The 21,242-nt window shown below is 38.1% G+C and overlaps 1 protein-coding gene across 2 annotated transcripts in view; it reads right to left on the reverse strand.

Moving 5' to 3' along the window:
- Positions 1-261: 261 nt before the first annotated feature.
- The window catches only part of LOC111578237 (astrotactin-2), a 398,862-nt gene continuing 377,881 nt past the window's right edge, over positions 262-21,242 (reverse strand). For both annotated transcript variants that reach the window (XM_055019355.1, XM_055019354.1), the window contains exons 20-23: positions 19,121-19,262; positions 6,552-6,652; positions 5,152-5,335; positions 262-2,473 (exon numbers count right to left, since the gene is read on the reverse strand). In XM_055019355.1, coding sequence (XP_054875330.1) covers positions 2,236-2,473; positions 5,152-5,335; positions 6,552-6,652; positions 19,121-19,262 — 665 coding nt within the window. In that variant the 3' untranslated portion in view covers positions 262-2,235. The remainder of the gene's footprint in view (positions 2,474-5,151; positions 5,336-6,551; positions 6,653-19,120; positions 19,263-21,242) is intronic.

The following is a 21,242-nucleotide window of genomic DNA, read 5'->3' on the forward strand; positions in this document are numbered from 1 at the left end:
GTTAACACTTTCAAGTTTGAGCAACAACATCCCGTTCTTTGGTTTCTTCTGATATGACGTAAACACACCACAAGACGAATAGTCAAGATTAAACAAGGAAGTGTGGGAGTATCAAATGCCAGAGTATCCAGTGGGCTATTAACTCCAGGAGGTTATTGTCTTTAAAAGGTCATATTTAAGTCAGTTTTTGGTGCAGAGTGAGTTTTTTTTATTTATTTTTTTTTTATTGCTAGAATGAAGGAATTGATGTAAACTGAAAGATTTGTGATTCTAAAGTAAAGTATTTTTTAATTAAAACCATACAGTGGCACATCAGGAAAATAACTAACAGGTGGAAAATAACCAATGATGATGAAAACTGGGAAAACTTCACAGAAAATCAATAGTAAATACACAAGGAAAACATTTCATCTGCAGATGTGGCAAACAATTTTGGGAAGCATTGTTTATTGAGGGGGGATTGGAATTATTTTGCCACTTGTAGTAATCAAATAGGTATGCTGCACAGCTGTTGTAGCGAGGAAAGAAAAGCCTTCTGGTTTTCTATACATTTTTAATATTTCACATTCTTCAGAAAAAGACAATCAAAGCCACATAATAATACAGATATCGTTGATTTTACAATTGAAAATGTACAATATAATAATTTATTATCACAATTCATATAACATGAGATGAACATATTGAAAAAAAGGCATTGTTTGTCTTCGTTAAAACAATATCCATGGCTTTGAAGTTTGAAAAATAAGAGGGTTAAAAGGACCACTGGTGATCCCTACAATCACTGACTCCTCACAATTCAGTGTACAGTACCTCAAGTTTACAGCTGCATTGACAGAAACTGTTTGACTGCCTGAAAGCGGTGCTCAAAATTACTCTTATTATCCTCCTTGCCATGTGAGCGTACACTGATATGAAAGAGCGTTAAATCCCGGTTTTGCAAGGGGAACTTTTCAAAACCACACTACATATTGAGTCCTAGTTCTGGTCTCATTTTCAAGCATTTGTTACAATTTGGTGACTGTAATATTGTGTCTAACACTGCTCCTCTTATCTTTATCTTATGGCAGATCTATTTTTAACTTGCAGAACTTGTCAACTGATTTCTTGTGCACAGTAATAACATTCCGACTCCAAGCATCTTATACGAACTTGCAGAAATTTTAAATCTTACTATAACATCTGATTGATGTTTTTTACAGTAACAGTTGGTGTGCTCATACCAAAACTCATCATATTACATAAATGTATACTTTAGTGTGGCAAAAGCATTCTTTGTCTGGGGTGTATAATAAATCTGAGATCAGGTCCATAAAAATCCTTGAAATTAGTTGTTATATGTTTAACAGTATTAATTTTGGATATTGTAGTACTAAAAAGGCAGATAACAAAATGATTTCTACACTTCAGCACTGAAATTAAAGCTGAACTAAAAGGCTATGAATGAATATAATGTTCAAATGCCACCTACTCTGTCTTTGCATAATTTCATCAGGCTGGTAGAAAAGCCTATTTATCAATACTGTTGCCACACAAAGCTTTTGCTATTTCAACTGAATCTATCAAATGTCATAAAAGACTAACTACATAGGTTCTCACTTACTGATTTTAAATTCCTGAAGCAAAGCTTTTTTCTTTTTTCTTTTTTTTAAATAAATGTGAACTTGAAAACAAGTAAGTGAATTTCAAAATGGCTTTAACACATTTCAGTTTCTCCTTTCAAATGAAAGTAGTAAAGGCAAATAAGTTATACTATTGATTTTTCCTTTTTTTCTCTCTTTTTGTTCCAGGTAAGCGTCAAAGCACCGAAAAGGAACTACAATATTACATTCAAAGGATTTAAGCCAACCAGCTTTCTTTTGGCTGAATGATATTTTACATGTTCACACTGCAGTTTCTCACTGATATGTGCAATCACTGGCATTTTGCAGTTGAGAAATATAGCCGCTCCGTCGAGTTGTTTTCTTTCATTTTTTGTTTTAGAATCTTCTGTCTTATAATAAAAGTAGGCCACACAAAAATATGTTTTTCGGTAGCTTTAACACAATGTCCAGTGATGTCGGAGGGTTTTTCCTTTTTTTTTTTTTTGTTTTTTTGGCCTCTCCTGGCTTTCAAAATATACCAGTCATGTGAGAGACACTCGCTGCAGAGTGTACAGAGGAGGTACATCAATCAATGATGTCATTTTGCAGGACGACAAAGAAAAGACGCACTGCCTGTCTCTGAACTCCTGTCTCATCGGAGTTTGGTGTTGCTGTATGTGTTGCGCTGTACAGAAATGAGCTTTTCCATGCACATGGTGCGACTGTCGTGTAAAGAGCCGTGCCACATGTTACTGGGAGGTCGTCCCTCTTCGCTCCGGCAGTAGACGTACGCCATGGTGTCGGTGCGGCTCTGGATGTGGGTGCTGCGCAGGAGGGAGCGGCAGTAGAGGCTGATCTTCTCCACCCTGCGTAGTATCAGGTTGGCTTTTCTATTGGAACAGATGAAAAAGTTATTAATTTATGACTTTAATCACCATTACATTTTCCCTCTGCTTTCCTAAAACTAAATGTGAACAAAATGCAAATGAACACATTAATGTAGTGAAGTAATTTTGAAATAATTGGAATTATTCTGCAATATTGGATCCTCGAGCAGTTTGAAATAGCAGGATAATTTATTCACTGGCTTTTTGAAGGTAGACCGAAACTTCCTTTTGGACCCATGTGTTACTGTGCAAACCTCAGATCTCACACTACACACTGATGGCAAGTGTTAGTCCTGCTATTGCATGTGTTTACATGAGTGAGAAAAATCACGTAACCAAAAACTTCACTGCGCCACCTGCTCTGCATAAACGCAACCTCAGCTGGGTTCCTCCACCAACATCCGTGACACAAAGTTGACAAATACATTCAAACAAGGAGACAAATTTGGCATCATGTCCTCATATGCACTTCCACTGGCTCTGCACAAAAATAAAGTTTTAAATTGTTTCTCTTCTGTCATTCTGATGTCAGTCTGGGTCAAATTCACGACATGCGATGACTTTTAGAACTCTAAGGTACCAGTTTTGTTTAACACTACACCAGAGGCAGCTGTCTAGAGTGAGTGAAACTATGAATTTTGTCTTCAGGTCCAGAGTCTGGAGGTGAAATTTACGACATGAAAGAGCCATATGTCAGGTCAGCTCAATTTAGAAAAAAACACCTCTCCTAAAACACAGATATACAAACACACACACACACACACACACACACACACACACACACACACACACACACACACACACACACACACACACACACACACACACACACACACACACACACAGTATATACAGAAATATCTACAGTATTCAACGTTGGCAAGCTCATATGGTTACTAATATGAGGAAAACACACGGAGAAAGGCAAAATTCCGTTTGTTTTGAAAAGCAGTGTCTGCTGAGCATCAACATCTGTCTTTAGTTAAGCAAGGAGTACAGACATCCTTTTCACTTATTTGCTGAAAAGGGTTGGGGGGGCATTTTCTCATTTCCCTTAAATTCTTATGTCTGAAACAACAGAATACCAAACACATTATCAGGGGAGGCGTGGAAGCATGTGAGCTGGGGATGAATTAAAACCATTTAATGTCACTTACGGCGACAAACAAAGAAACTGCTGAAAAAGAACCTTCAGATTGCAGCTACTAGATCCGGCTTTATATGCATGCAATTTAAGCAACTAAACCCAAAGTAACTGGTTAAAACACAAACACAACTTCAGTCCTGATTAAAAAAAAAAAAAAAAAAAAAAAAAAAAAACACCAAATCAGGGATGCTGATGTGGGGAAATAGGAAAAGTACAAGATAATAGCAGTAACCACAAATCACAAGTCATCCAAGGAAACACACAGTTATGACAGGAGCTGGTGTTGACGTCTAACAACGGTGGACATTTGGGGACTCTTGGGATTGTCGGCTCCTGGAGGGGAGCTGAGCGTGCTTACGTTTCACTTGGCCATTCTGTTACCTTTTAAAAGGCACCACCAATAGAGTCTGCTTGTAAATTACCGCAACGAGGCTCAACCCTGCCAACTTCAGGCAGTAAATAATCCACACTCGCTCATCCAAAAGCCTCCACCACCACCACCACCTCCCTTGCAGCTGCCCACACACAAACACACCATCCCAACCAACTCCAATCCCCCCCTTATTCTTGAGCCCCCAGATGGCCAACCTGTGCCTCCCACCCCCCTTCACCAATCAGAGAGAGGCATAATCTTCCTACAGACTGAAGTTATTCCTCAATTATTATATTATTTATGGCTTGGAACGGAGCGCTTCCAGGCAGTGGGGGTGGACAAACCAAAACATCGGTCTGTAACTTAATATCTCGTGTTGCTATCATCAGCGCTGGACCTACTGCCTAGTCAGACTCACATACATAAATGTTTTTGTTCTATACTTTTTTCCCCTAAAAGTATTATTTAGACTTTCTCTTGTGCTGTTTTGTTAGATATTCTTTGTTCCCATGGTGTCCTAATGTCTAACTGTCTGCTCAATGTATCAGTGGGGGTGTCCCTGTAATGAGGGTCATGGGTGAGAGGATGTCAGGGTGGTATAGTGTGGACACGGATGAACTTTTTTTTATGAGAAAGAAGAGGAAATGGAGTTGGAAGTTGAGTTAGTGTTAGATGAGTATCACGTTTAGTGTTTGGCTTGGCTGTCAAACACTGTTTTGGCATTGCCATGGTGACGTGAAGAGCGACTGTAACCCCAGAGTTTTTACGGTGACCTTGCCCGCTTGCCTTCTCGTAGAAGCACTTCTGGAAGTGTGTGCGTTGGGGAAATGGTTCTCCTGCTTGTTGGGGGTGGGAGGGTGCAGGGTGGGGCGGACAATGACATGAGTAATGAGCTGACGGAGCTGAATCTGGCTACACTGGTTCAGACAGCACTGGCCTTCACTGTTGTGTAAGAAACCTCAGGATGACTGTAATGGATCCTCAACAACATGTTACATCAAGTCCGATGACAAGGAGACATGGATAAATAGCGGCTGGCTAGACAAAAAAAAGACATTTTCTAGACAAAAAGCAGCAGTTACACAGTTGTACAAATAGACAGCATCTGAGACATCTTCCAAGTCTGCGTGAGAAAAGCTTCCATCATCCAAATGTTCTCACCTGGGGCCCAGCTCATCCTCGCTCCGCCAGACGAAGTCTCCAAACTTCTCGTAGTGGGAGTTGTAGTGGTGCTGGACTCTGTATAGCAGCGGAGGAGGAATCTCCATCAGCGTATTGTAGGCCATCTGTTGCTCCTTACCGCTGGTGTAGCCGTTGTACAAGTTGTACACCTTATCTGCTATTTCTGGCAGGAGGTACAAGACAGACAGAAGACAGGCAGAGGGATTAACATGTTCCTATGCAACTAAACTGCATACTCAGTTACATTTTGAAAGAAGCTCGTTTTTTCCTGGTAAGGCATGTCATAGTAGGATATGTACCCACTTTCACAGATCCACACAGCTCATGTTAGGAGGTTGGTGGCATTGGTAAAGGTCCAACACAGGAATTTCACCAAAGAATTTGAGGTTTGTCTCCTGTGTGGGACCATTATTTAGTATTTATTTACTGTTTGGCTATGTTTAGACAACAAACATGGTTAGCTTTACAAAAACTATCATGGTTTTGGGGTAAACTTGACTCAGAAGAACTACTTTTTAGGAAGACATGTCATGCTGTGGGTTAAAATATATCCTTTCACATGTTTGAAACTTCTACCCTCTTTTTGGGTTACCAGTGTAACCAGTTCTGTCCCATTTAGTCAGTGATTGATTGCTTGAAAATAAGCTTAATACAATGAATGGAAAAGAAATGCAAATTAGAAACCACACAAATGCATTTCCCTGAAAACAAAATTGAGAATGCATGTACAGGAGCAGACAATTTTGGAGACAAAGTTTGCTTGAGGAACTGGCTAGAGTCAATGGAGCAGAAGCTGAACTATGCTGATATTTAATCCTTAACATTAAATAAACAGTTCTTATAATTCAAACTATTGATGCCTTTTATTGGGTCATCCCTGTTGATGAACTCAATGTGATTAATAAAACGAATCTGACATTAAAAAATGGTGGAGTGCTCCTTTACATTTTGCCATTCTGGTTTTATTACCCATGACTACTAACTATCTAATCATACATGTGCACTTGCATAGTCAAGGTCAGGTTTTGTAACCAGGTAGAAACTGTTACAAATTATGACAGAGGAATATGAATATATATAATAAGAATTTGAAATTAGGGACGAATTTATTCTAGGTGTGAATTGTGACAGCGTGATTTTTAGACAGATACAAAGAATAGTGACAGAAGATTAAAAATAACGTGCACTACATGTCCTTGGTTGTGTTAACAAGGGATAAATGGTAGGAATGAGATGAAAATGCGGAAGCGGTAGTACCGATTTCAAACAATTGTGATTATGGGAAAGGAAGTACAAGATGTGAGAAAGATGGAAATACAAGATGAAATAATGATTAAAACAAAAAAGCCACAATGGGAAAAGATTACAGGTGAAAGTACCTTCAGCCCGACTATCATCCACCACTGGACAAGATGTTCGTACAGAGACAAAGCTTGACTCAGAGTGACTGCCTCGGCTGTCCACTGCATAGAGAGTAAACCTGAGAAAGACAAAAAAAAAAGCAACAGAGGTAATCTTACCTATTACTTACTATTGATATTACATGTCAGAAGTGGGCAGGAAACATTTGTCAATACAGCTTAAAATGTATTACCAGTTTATCCTTCAGGTAAAAACTTCAAAATTTCAGCTCTTTATCTACAACAATTGACAGTTTGCCAATAGAGATGACTTGCAACTTTTTAATCTAGTGTGACAGAGTTGTTGAATTCATGTCACGCTCAGCGTCTTGGGGCAAATATGAAAATGCTGGAGGTATTTAGGATAAAATGAAATTTTTTTTAATACAGAATTTCTTGAAGCAAAGCTTTCAAATTGATCTTTTCCTTTGATTAATATGTCAGCTACAATGTGTAATGCATCAGGAACTCTTTCTGACTTACTGACAATAACTTCTTCTAAAATTGGTATATTGTGTGGTGATATTTGAAATACTTCTATTATTTTCAGAAAATAACATACACAAGTGTTTGAGTTCCAATCAAAAATGCTACAACAGTTACTGATCTGCTGATTTCCTGTTTGCCCTTGGTCTCAAAAAAAATCTTTATTAAGAAATTTACTTTAAAATTACTTACCTATTGAATAAAACCAACAAAAGGGCCCAAAAAACAACTTTTAAAAAAATGTCATAGGATGTCGTCCTAAATGTGGAAAAAAATGTCATAGTTCGTCCAAAATGTGGAAAAAACGTCATAGTTTAGTATGTCGTCCAACAAGTAGAAAAAAGGTGCCCAGGTGTCTCAACTGGTTGAGAAGGCAACTCATAAACAGGACTGCGTCAAAGACACAGGTCTGATTCCATCTCATGGCCCTTTAGTACAAGTCTTCCCTGCTTTCTGTACTTACTGATAGAATAAAACCAATAAAAGGGCCCAAAAAAACAACTTAGAAAAAAAGTCATAGTTTAGTTTGTCATCCTAAATGTAGAAAAAAAATTTCATAGTTTAGTATGTCGTCTCAAATGTCATAGTTTAGCATGTAGTCCAAAATGTGTAAAAAACGTCATAGTTTAGCATGTCATCTAAAATATCCCAAAAACGTCACAGTTTAGTATGTCGTCTAAAATGTCACAAAAATGTCATAGTTTTAGTATGTCATCCAAAATATCATTAAAACGTCATAATTTAGCATGTGGTCCAAAATGGAGTAAAAACGTCATAGTTTAGTATGTCGTCCAAAATATCATTAAAACCTCATAGTTTAGCATGTTGTCCAAAATGTGTAAAAAACGTTATAGTTTAGTATGAGGTCCAAAATATCACTAAAACGACATAGTTTAGTATGTCTAAACTATGACGTTTTAGTGAACTGAGCAGCCTTGTTGGAGTACTGCACTCTCTGAGTGCTTTTCTAGTTACAATATAATATTCTAATCTGGCATTGCATACTTTTAAAGAATACAATGTGAACATCTAGCCAGGTATTGTGTTGTATAATTATATCTTAAAATGAATACAGCCAGCACCACAAAAACAGAGGACAATGGAGCAAAGCGGCATCTGACTTGACTCCAGGAACTCCAAGAGGACAAAGTTCCTCCTTCTGAAAATGTCAAACATCAGAATGTTTTGGGTTCCACGACAAACTTCAGGACCACTCAGAACCTTGATAAGATACTGCAACAAACAGTTCAAGACATTCCGAGAGGAGACAAGACACGCTGCGAAAACCTAACGCATCTCAAGTAATGTAGGAAAACATGGCTTGGAGTAGAGAACAATGACCTTTACATGTCCTTTTGAAAATGCCAATCTGTGTTCTTCTGATTATGAAAAAGTACAAGGAGGAAGTGGTCATACTGAATCTGAAAAAGGGGATCAAGGCTGGCACAGACTAAGCCATCAATTTCCTTGCAGGCACAGAGAGGGTGGCTGCCATTCTCATGAACGCGCAGTTATTTGCTGCTGCCGTCTTCATTATGGTTGTACTTAAGTCGCCGCCACAGCTCACTGTGTGACCATGGCAACCACAGACACTACACTAAGAAAAATGTTGCTGGAGCTACTTTTACTGGTTTATCTGAGCAGTAAACATTAATTATCTCATTAAAAAGCAGCACTGTTGTTTGTTTAGCTAAACTTGATGCATTAATTGTGTCATATAGTTAACTATTTACTTCTTTTTAAGCTGCAAATGAGTACGACCTACATTTGAACATGTCATAACTGTGAAGGATGGAACCATAAATAAATAAATTCAGTTTAACTGCTTTGATTTTGGGGTCTCGGGGTTGTGCATGCTGGCCCACAGTTGTTACACATGAATAGAATGCAGTTATCATCATTGCTATGTGATGCACCTTCATTTTCTGCTATGATGAGGTAATTTATCTCGTATTTGGCTCTGGATGAGTGGAAAATAGTCTCCAAGTGTAGCATATGGTGCATAAGTAATTTGAAGCCTAAGTTTAACATTTTGGGAAATGGGTTGGAGGGTTAGACTAGATTACCACAAAGGCGAGAATCAGGGTTTAACGGGGGGAAACAATCTGCATTAAAATCTCCTATAAAATGACGAACTGTTCCTACACTGTAAAAAGTGTATTTGAGCTGTAGTTGAGTAACTGTAATGTACTGTAAAATGGTATTCTAGTTTTACAGAAAATGTGAAAAGTAGGTATACTACTCCATTCACGTTGTGAGTCTGACATCATGACATCTACGTTTCTTTAGTTGCTTCTGCTGCAACTCAGCTACTGCTTTGCTCATGTATGATTACAGAGTAAAAAAAAAGAAAAAAGAGCAAGTCAAAATCGTGTGTTACATTTTATGTTTGGGTAAAGAAAATAATGCAAATGGAATAATTGAAAACTTCAAGTTAATTTTTCTGAAAATTAAGCAACAATGCTTGTTTGAGAGGAATCAAATAATTTAAGTTCATTTAACTGAAACCAGTGAGAATAATATCACTTGCCAAATTAAGTTGTGTAAACTTAATTCAATTGCATGTTGCTGAATAAAGTAAATCATTTAAGTTGGTCCAACAATTACCTTTTTTTCAGTGTATCAAAGTCAGTTTTTTTGTATGGACTATGCAAACGAGATATGTAGGGATGTCCGATCTTGGCTTTTTTGCCAATAACCGATATGCCGATATTATCCAACTCTGAATTTCTGATTCCGAAATCAACCGATACCGATATATGTGGGCTATTTAACTCATTTTTGGTAACATGTCATTAAATTAGAAGTATTGAAAGAAGAAGCCTTGGTTCTGTCTCGCATAACCAATGCTTTGCAGTCATTGCAAATCGCAAGTTTAAAACCCGAAGGAGACACTTGGAAATAATTCCAAACCACAGGCATATTGTTAGTCAGGCACAGCAAGCGTGTTACTACAGCCACACACTGTTTACACACTTATTGATGCAGTTCATTGATGTCATCATTTGTGCACCGGTAAATGCCAGCGAAGGCATTATTTTATCGGCTTTCATGATGGGCAAAAAAACCCAATATTGTCCGATATTACATTTTTATGCCATTATTGGGCCGATAATATCGGACATCCCTAAAGATATGACTTTTTGTTTGTTACAGAACTTTCCTCCTATTTCTTGTCCTGATTCTAAGGTACTGACTGCTGGCAGTAGCTATATATTTCTCTCCAACCCTCAGCAAAAAAGCAAATATAATGAGCATATTTCCCAATATTTAAGACAGACATAACATTAAAAACAACTTCAAACTTATAATTTAAGTAGACATTTGATAACTGTGAAATCTACCTGAAATGACTGCACTTGAAAATACTTGGCTATACTTTTAAAAATATGCTGCAGCAATGTGGAATCATTTTTGTGAGACAAAAACCAAATAAATGCAAGACTCGCACACTCCCCCGTTAAACACACAGGAGATTTTAATCTCTTTTTGATCCTTATATGTCCTCTCAGAACTGTGCACAGACTCTGTTTGAATGGCATCTGTTAGTTGTGATGCACCTGTTAGGTTGGAAAATATTACAGCTTTATTACCCCCATTAGAAAGGCGCCTTTAAGAAATTCCAGCAGTGTTGACCCCACTTTCAAGTCTAATCAAAGCAAAAAATCTGAGCGAAAGTCTGATCAGAATAAGAGAAAACACTGTGTGAGGGAACAGGGCCAATGCATGTTGCTTTACAAATATAGAAACTTGCTGCAAAAAATGAAACAAAATGTCAGTGTCTGCCCATGTCACATAACATTCTCAAACTTTTTCGACTATTAGACGCCATAAATAATGCTGTTTGGTTGTGTCTTTGCGGTGAAGATTGTTCTGTGAGTGGAGATTTTCCGAAAAGAAAAGGATGGGATGAATTAAAAGAATCCCCCTTTGGTCCACAGGCACTGTTTTTCTTACTGCAGGGGAAGTTTTGAAAAAGTGAATTAAGTATTGAGAAATATTTGTAACTAGTTACAAGAAAAAACTGTAAGCTTTCAGCAGTATTTCCACAGAGTTACCATTGTAAAAACAACAGAATGACAAAGAGGAAACCACAAAACAAAGTGAGACAAAGTAAACAATTCAAATGGCATTCCGATGCTTAAAAACTGTTTTGAAACACACGACAATAAAGAAATTAGGATATTGTTTTTGCAAAAGTTGCTTTTCTTCCTAAACCCATTTTCATTTATTTCATGTAATGCCTTTTGAGCTCACTTCCAATGCTGTCAAATGATTGTTTTGTTTGTAACATGACCTGTTTGGACATTGCTCACATAGTTTGTCTGGTCTTGTTATTCAGCAGGGTGGATGTGTTATTCCCCAAGAACCTCACAAAAGACGCACGGGCCTCGCTGGCTCCTCTGCCCAGCAAAACAATGCCGGCATGTAACAGTCACACTGTTTAAATTATGCGGCCACATAACGTGCAGATGGATGCGATGAGCTGGGAGAGCAGAGGGGAGAGGGAGGATGACAAAGCGGGAGTCTTATCATGGTAATTTGTTCACTTTTGATTGGACCCGGGATCTGAGCTAACCCGCTTCTTTTTGTTGGTTTTGATTGTTTAAATGGCTGGCATCAATAATAGGCATGGTTTCCCCTTCCGCAGCCCCCCAGCAATTACAGGATTGTTATGTACCGTAAAAACGCCATTTGAGCCAGGAAATTAAGCCTCTCCGAGACCAGCAGAATAACGTGCAAGGAATGCACATAAATTTTGCTCAAAATGTATGTGAAATATTGCAGCCAGAAGTCCCTCACATTGTTATGGATCTCATTTATGCACCATAATAGTAGCAGTAAAAGAGGCTGAATGGACAGAGTGTGGTGTCTGAGCTCAGTACAGGCACTAAGTGATGATAAAGATCGCCTGGGAGAACAAAGGAAGCAGCCAAACTCTGGCCTGCCACGAGAATGTCAAATCATCAAGTAAGAGAACTGGCGAGATCTACACAACCACCATGACCACCCACCCACTCACACACACAGATACATTTTCCTTTCCCGTTTTTATTTTCCTATCTACATCGGTTGCATATAGCTCAGCTCCGTCTATCCTCCTGTCTCTAATGCAGCGTCTATTCCAAGCCTGTCTGGCTGCACATGGCTCCCTTTGGAAGCGGCTCGGTTTTGTCCATGTGCCATAGTTTTGAAAGCTCAGCAAACAATGAAGTGGACAAATGGCAGATTAATGTTTGTGTAAATTAACAATGTTGCCATTAAAGTAACCATTGTCCTCTAATTTAATGAGACAGTGGAGAGATGGCTGAACAAGAGATGACAAGACAGAAAGCCCCGAGACAGACAGCGCTGGAGAGAGAGAGGGGAGGAATGAGAGAAAGTGATGGTGAGACAGGATCAATTAGGGCAGTATTTTTGGCATGCTGAGAGAAGCCAGGACAGTAGGGGATGCCTTTTCCATTACATCAGCATTTGGACGCACATCAGTTGAGCCCGTCCACGAATCAATCAAACCCACTGAATTGTTTCTCATTGGCTGAAGAATTTGTGTCAGCTTACAGTATCTCATGACTTTGAAATCCTCCGATCTAAGTGGCATCGCGCTGGTGTAACGGCCCCTAAATAAAACTCGCCTCGCCTTTCTTTGTAAAATAGAGAAATTAGCTGGGCTCTGAATGAGCTCACTCGCAGATCAGCGAGGCTCGGCGGTCCAAAGTAATAATGACAACACCCCATTAAAAGTCATTCACATTTAAATACCAGATATTTCTGGAAACTGGAGTATTTGGAATATCGCCAGGACCATCATTTCAGCGGCACATTACATTCATATAAAGCTACTAAATGACATTCAAATAATACATGAGTGTAATATCCATACATTAAAAGTGAGGAGCCTGTTTCCATATCGCATACCTTTCTTACGAGTATATCCAGACCTGCCCACCTACTGCAGATCAGGCAGATAAAGGCTTTTGTGCCACTTTTCAATAACCTAATGAAGTTTCAGTGTGTGTAACAAGCCACAAATCACCAATCTGCACCAATATGTAGCAGCATGCAGAACTGAAGAGTATCTGTTGACAATTTAGAATTAGATTTAATGTAAAAGCACCTTCATACAAAGAGCTCAAACTAAAATGCTGCAAAAATGTTTCCAAATGAAAGTCGCTGTCCATCCCCATGCACCTACAGGTTGTCACGGTCACATGGTTGCCATTTTCTTATTGATTGGTTGCAGAGCGTCAGGAAGGCAGATGCCAGAGAGAAAAACGAAGGAAGGAAATGAAAATGCAAGAGCAATGGCATGCAGCCAAGGAGTGAGAGGCTCCGTTTGTTGAGACTGATGGACAAATAATATCCCCTTCATTCCTGATGTGTTTTGGTTTAGTGGCTGTCTGTATTTACATGTTACCATGAAACGAAACCAATGCCAAGCTGTAAGCTGTTAGTGTATAGTTGGACACATGGTTGCTGGGCTAGGCTCCCAACATACAGTCAATAGAGGGGACGGTGCGGTAAATTCATTGGGGTCTAAGTGGGACGGCGAGACTGTCTGAACCCCAAAACCCACCGCAGGGTTTGAGAGACGTCACCTTTTTAAAAATCACCAAGTTATCACGGCTACAAACTTAAAGAACTGACGGATTTTTCCCTTTCTGATAGCTCTTGAACTAACCATCTGTGTGCCGCTCTGTCAGAAGACTTAACTAAATTTTAGCTAAAAACATGACATTTAATCAAAATCACTGTATTTGGCATGTCTTATTTTAAAAATTTGGCAAAAATAAAACATTTACTTTGACAAGACTGTAATTTATTTAAAAAAATCATTGTCTTTGCAACTGTAAAAGTCACTGGTGACTGAGCTGCAAACAACAGTCACGTGACAAAAATAGGTGGACTTTGCAGGTGATCTGGGATTAACTGCAGGCTGTATTTTAGAGAGCTAATAAGAAACAAGTGTGACTTAAAATAAATTAGTAAAATAGCTGTAATATTTAGAGTTACCATTATTTTAGTATTGGTAACACTTGGCACTTGAAGAAATGCAATTTCAACTTCAGCTTCATTTTTTTCATTAAAAAAAAATGTATGTCATAACCTTATTATACAGCACAAATTGCATTTTTAAATTCTCACTACTTTGAACCACAATGGATAAAAAAGGGGCTTAAGATGGTTGCTCAATAAATGAATGTTTTTAAAAATAATTTTACATGGTAATTTGACTACTGACTTATTGTGACATGAAGATTTGCTGTGCAGTTCTGAGCTACTGTACTAAAAAAAATGCAGTCTAGCTTTGCATATACGAACAAAAAACCTATTTGTGTATTGATACATTCAAGTAATGATGGGGGTCAGAGTGAAGACAGCAGTTTTCTGGTAGACTGCAGGGGAAGACTACCCTCTGTTCTGCCTCCAGACTACAGGCACTTCAAGCTGTGTTTTCAATTTTGGTTTAGTGGCTGAAGATGGTTAAGTCTAGGCAGGTGCCGCTGGCACACCAACAGAGAGGAAACACTATAACAGCAAACAAAAAAAGCAGGTCTAGTTGTTTCAGGAATCTAGGCTGGCAAAAACATAGATGGCATGGCAAAGGAATTCAGACACACCGTGTGACTGACTAGGTTTCTGGAGACACTACATTAAAGAGTCTGGAGCAATTAGAAGCAGCTGAGGAACGAGAAAGAAGATGCAGGGCAGCTGGGACTATGGCAGCTCGGAGAAGATTCAGGAGCTGTCAAGTGGCTCAGACTGCATTGGTGTGAGTATCGTATAATAAATTTTTCATTAAAATAACAGGAAGGAGTACAAGATAAATCTAACGCACACTGAAATAATTAATTAAATTATCCATGGCATGAGAGATTTAAGATGTGGCTTTCTTTAGAATATTGGCTTGATTGTCGTCCAGATTTTTTAAGATATTGATTTCCGTCTGGGAAACACTGTTTGGGATAAGTAGTGTAAGAAATGTTCAAACTTTAATTTCACAAAAAGCATAGAGCAGCAAAAAACTAATGTTAATGTAACAAAGCAAGTTGTTACATTAGAAAAGAAAGTTAAAAGTCGGAAAGATTGCACAGACAGCAATGACTGGTCAAAATTATTAATTTATTGTACTGTAACCTAAATGTTTCTGGCAACTTCTATTTTCAGCTATTTGTCATTAGAAAGTAACTGTTATGTAACATAATTTACTCAAGCCGAGTTTATTTCTGAGCAGAGGCAGAAGAGCTACAGTCTGCAGTGGCTGAATTTCAGGTTTGGATGGAGGACTTCTGGCTTTTTAAACTAAACGTAACATCAAAGATGTGATAGGGTGGTTTCCTAGATTCAGCTTCTTCCAGCTGCTTCCCACACTTGGTTTTAATGGTGATGATAACAGCGATACTGGTGTTAATTACTTAATTTGCATACTCTTCTGTGCAAAATTCATCAATGAATCAAAACACTAATCTAATAATCCCTCTTGCTTGAGTAAATTAACAAACTCAGCACTAACATATAGGTTTGTGGTTACTGAATGGCGTCAAATCCCAACAGCCCAACAGCTATATTCATACATTATGCAGTATTGTTGCTCTCCAGAGAAACAAAGTCTGGTTTAGCACATGCTGCTTCTAACATTTGACATTTTGGAGTCTATGGGTTACAGCACAATAGAATGTTAGATTCTATCTGGTATAATGGTAATAACAGGTTATTTTCTAAAATGTCATATTTTGAAATGAGGTTTAAATTTTTCATAGAGCAGCTCAGTTTGCAGGGAAGCATTACGGGTCATAACAGAGCGGGTAATGATCAAGTGTAAAGCCAATACCAGTGGAGGTCTTATCAGGCTCTTGATTAAGACAAGTGAAGTTGGCTGCAAACAGATGTGCCCTCAGACGTAATTCCGACGTAAGTTCTGCTCTTATCAGAGAAAAACAACACTGTTGAGAATGCCTAAACACAGATAGCAGTGCTACAAAGTTGTAAATTAGGCCCCTTGTTGCAGGTTTTTTTGTTAGTAGGAGCTTGACTTCTACAGATTAACATTATTGTTGTTCTCCCAGTAATGTTCATCACTGTCAAAACCTTTTGTAAACTCAAAATAGTGGATTTTAGACAAAACAGATTTTGACGTAAACCTAATTTTGTTATTGGCATTGCCATTAGCTTTGAGAAATTGTAATTTCTGGCTCTTTTACTTAGTTTATTTTATGATTTTTTTTTTTTTTTAACAGTTACTGACTGGGAAATCCTTCTAAATTAATTTCAAACCCCCCCCCCCCCCCCCCCCCCCACACACACACACACACACACGCACACACACACATATGGCATATATTTTAGTCATAACGGGATCCCTGTGCGTCATTGATGTTAAAACTGTGCATTAATCCATCCATCACCTTTTTACTGGCATAAATGTATGTCCACACTCACAAATTAGCAATGTAAAGTTCCGGTTATGCATCCAGCATTATGCATGCAACACATCATTCTTTTCCCACATGTATTCCTACTTCACACAGCTAAAATAACCTCATTTTCATCTCACGTGATTAAAGCTCCCCTGGTTCAATAATACTGTATGAATTGAGTTTTCTGTTTTCATTATTGATGTATCTCATGAAGCAATGTGGATTTGTTTTCACATGGTGTATACAGAGCTTTTGCTTTATTTACTTTAGTACTTGATTGCACTTGCATGCAAGGGAAATGCCTCTACTATTCTGACATTTTGGTTCCCACTACAAAAGTAGAATCAAACTGTTGCAACATTAGAAGTTATGCAATTTTTTTTTTCCTCTTTCTGACTTTGGATGGTACAGCACATGCACATATAGATTAGGGAAAACACGACTCTATCAGGTTTCCCATAGCTTTATAAATCCTGGCTGTTTCTTTTGGAGAGCCAATGCTGAGGTTCTCAAAACAAACCAAGGCCACCATATAGCAAGATACTGCAGAACAAAACCCGAGAAGACAGGAAAAAAATAATAGAGAAGGCTGTGTGTGTTTCATGTGTCCATTACAGCCACAACAACATCTGGGTCCTGTCTGCTTCACCCATTATTGTTGGTCTTTAACTTTATTTCAAGATGTAGAGGGACATGAATGGTGCTCACAGCAAATGCAAATCACAGGAATATCCAAAGGGGGAAAATAATGTCTCAATTTGAAGGCAAGTATATTTCTTGTCTGAAATAGTTTTCTAAATAGCTGACCATGAATTGACTGAGTAGAAAAATAAAAATCCATGATTACTGTAGTGCCATCCTGTAAAACCGTACAGTACTCGTATTGTAGTTTTGTAGTTTGACGTGTTATTTTTTTCAGACTGTATCATGTTGTATTGGTGCTTCTGCAGATGGCCCTGAGAGTTTAATGCACTACAACATGAGAAAACACATGCAAATAGACCAAACATCAAGTAAGAAAATGTCTTCACCAATTTGACCATTGGAAAAATGCTGTAAATACAGCAAACACAACCCCAAAAATCTACAAAGAGTGGTTCATTTGTCCTTTCAGTCTAAGAAATACTGCTTCATACCACGGATCCGTCTGTGCTCACTAAAACCTCTGACCAAAGAGAACATAAAAGAACGGAAGCATCTACCACATTAAGTCTAAGTATGTTTCCCTGGTTAACTCGACCCAGCTGTTGTCCAGGAGAAAGTGTCAAAATTCACTTTACTCGCAGGGGCGCACGTAAGACTGACATGGCATCGACATAACCACGACACGACAGCGTGACATTAAGCAAGGGTTATATGACTTGGGTTTAATGACTAGTGCGAGTTGTACCACTGCAGTTGAGGTCAAGGAAAATATTCACAACTGGTCTCACAACAGTCAGTGTCAAAACCAACCACACACAACAGTAATGTTAGCACATAAAGCTAAATAGTTTGTTTAGGGCTGATAATTAGACCTGCTATGTCAGGTTTATGACAGGTTATGTTGTTGTGGTTACGTTGTCATAACAGAGACATCTCAAACAATTCAAATCAGCTTTGCAATAAAAATGACATATTTGAAAGATCTACGCTTCACAAAGATTCTTTCATGTTTCTGACATCATTGCTATGATGGTGTCAGGTCAGTCTGATGTACATCCTTCAAATAAAGTGGGACCAGTTTATCCACTACACTAAAATAAAAGAAATGTAGATAATCAGAGTAGGTTGTGGTATTGCTGATAAATCACGATTATTGTTTGGTTTAGTTACAAACACAGTTATGACGCAATGCTGAATATAACGTCTTTATATGGTGAAACGTCAGAAAAAAAGAATCAAATCGAGTGGGTTGCAATAAATTGTGAACTGAAACCAAGAGCAATGTCATGAATACTGCAAATTTCGAGGATTGTGCCATTTTCTCCTGACTAATTTCTCATTTTAGTAATAAAAAATAATAATAATAACAGCAAAATCCTAATTTGCATCAAATTTCCATCAAACTCAAAAGAATTAGTCGTTTGTTGCTTGACTGATGGTGTGATGTTTGGGAGAATGGGGCACAACATCCAACAAATGGAGACTTACATGACATCCATCCACCCATCCATCCATCCATCCATCCATCCATCCATCCATCCATCCTCTTCTGCTTTTCGCCAACATTTCTAATGCATCTAAACTGACTTCCAAAAAGTATTTAGAGAGCCTTTATAATTCTAAGGTTTTATCTCCACCAAACAAATAAATAAGGTCGTCCTCTGTTTTAACCAATTTTGCCATAGACATAACTATATGTCATAATAACTTTTAGGAACAGCCATTCAGTTTGTCCTCGCCCTTTGCTAATGTAAAACTGGAAGAATGTTGTATTCCCCAAAAAATGAATAATCTTTTAAAATAAACAAATCATCTCAACTTTGCATTGCTTGTCCAAGTCTGTTTTTGAATCTGATAATGACTAATTTTTGCCCAATTACAGCCGTCGGGGTATCATTTATCTGCCCTCTTGCCTCAGAGGGGCAGTAATGAGCATAATTATGGCTCAGTACACTACAATGAGGTGAAGACAAAGGGAAGGGGCATCTGCAGACTCACTTGTAGAGGCTGTCGGGTTCCAGGCACTTGAAGACCACTGAATATAGCACAGAGTGGGGATGGTCTCCGCTCCTCCTCCCGGCAACAACACAGGACGAACCCAAGCCGGAGAACAGATCATCCATCAAGCTCAGAACCTCACCTGGTGGAGAGATCAAAGGAAAGTATGAAATGAAGTCAGAGGCAAAAAAAAAGAGAAGAAGAAAAGAATCTTATAAAACAGGTCACTTTGGCAATATTTCTGCTCTGTTTTCCTGTTGATCAAAGTTTTTCTCCAAAAAAGGAGGGAAAAAAGGCAAACTTATCTCAAAACCTTGTATTTCATCCGTTGCTCTTAGTTAAAACAAAACAATACCATATGTTTTGGCACCGCTTCACTATTTCAACATGGGGAAAAAACACAATGATGCACATCATGAACTTAGTCAAGAATGAATTTCTACATTTAGTCGAGCAGCTCCGTCCTTATCAATGACTGTGCCATTTGTCTCTGGTGTTGTGGGTTTCACCTCTGTCTTGTCTGGAGGGAGTCATTTCACCAGCACCGAGCCCCAGGCTAAATTACATGTGACTTTTTACTGGCAGCAGCCCATACACACTATATTATAGAACTGTAAGGAAAACAGGATTTCTTTCCTTTATGGACACATGGTACATGCTACTATTACAATGACATCTCACTCAGCACCCTGGCGTCTCACAAAACAGTACTTCACAAGTTGTGAAATATCTTTCATGTCAGCTTACGGGAAAGGCAAGCGACGCACAGTTGTTCGCTTAGACACAGACACACACAGCGCCAGTTTCCAGTGCTCATGGGGGTGATGGAAAAAAGAGGGACCTGTCAAAATAGTTTAAAAGCTCTCAAATGGTTGGATTTCCAACTATTTCTACATGAGGTAAAGGGCAGCTTAGTTTTAGCTTATGATACATGGGCCAACTTATAAACACAGGGAGTAAGTCTGGCTGGTGGGGCACAAGGGGATGGTAAGAAAAGGTTGCAGAAGAGAGGAAAAAGAGCTGCACGAATGAATGATTTGACCTTTTCACAGAAAGAGCTCTGTGTATAGGAGGTTGCCCCAAAACACATTCCAGCACTGTTGCAGGGTTGCTCTTTCAAAGGGCTTACCTTTTTTAAACATGGCTCTCAAATTGGATTCATTTATACTGTTATTAAAATCTGTTAAGGGCGGCAGTGAAGATGTCAATAGCTACATATAAACATCTCAACATTTTGGCTATTATGTTGGGCCAATCTCTCTGGGATGTTGATGGAGTATCATGTGTGGTATTACGTACATTTCAGGAAGGAATTCCCATTTGTTACTTTTTACTATAAGCAACTTACATCAGCACAAGTTTTCATACGCGTTTACAATTTATCAAACTTAAAGACCATCAGACTACAGTGTTGACGTAAAATGTTACTTGAAGTGAGAACGTCATCAGGTTATCTTGGTTGTTATCACAATGATCATTTTCAGTACAAATTAGGTCAGCTGCATTTTCTAAGAAATTAGGAAAATTCCATATTGTAATAAACTTCAGCTATTGAGTAACGGTTTTCCAATTCAGATTTGGGATTTAAACTCTTCACATCATTACAGTTACTCTGTATTGTTATTTTTGAAAGTTAGTTTATAAATGTTCTTCTAACATTAGCTTTTTTTTTTTAAAATCGATTTTTTTTGTATTTTAGTGGTTATATCTATTATGTGTAACCTTTTATCAAAAGTTAAACTTAATATTTACTTGTACTGTACATTCTATATATACTTTATCTACTTATTATAATACAAACCGTCGCAAAAATTTTCCATAAAGGGGTTGATGAATACCTTCTTTATATTTTGTAATAACTATAAGACCATATTTCTATATACTACTAATGGCCTGCATTTTTGCATGCATTTAGGGCACAATCATCTGTAAAAGGAGGACAGTTTTCCTGTTGAAAAAAGCTTTCTATCAGTCCCATTTCAGGCACTCTGGCAAAGGTGTGAAAAAAAAATATTATTATTATTATTATTATTATTATTATTATTATTATGCATACAAAGTAAATTAATAAATCACAGAATCAGTTGTGGTGGCTTTGTAACACAGATATGATTAATCTATG

The sequence above is a fragment of the Amphiprion ocellaris genome, chromosome 17, assembly GCF_022539595.1.
Source record: "Amphiprion ocellaris isolate individual 3 ecotype Okinawa chromosome 17, ASM2253959v1, whole genome shotgun sequence".
Taxonomy (NCBI): Eukaryota; Metazoa; Chordata; class Actinopteri; family Pomacentridae; genus Amphiprion; species Amphiprion ocellaris.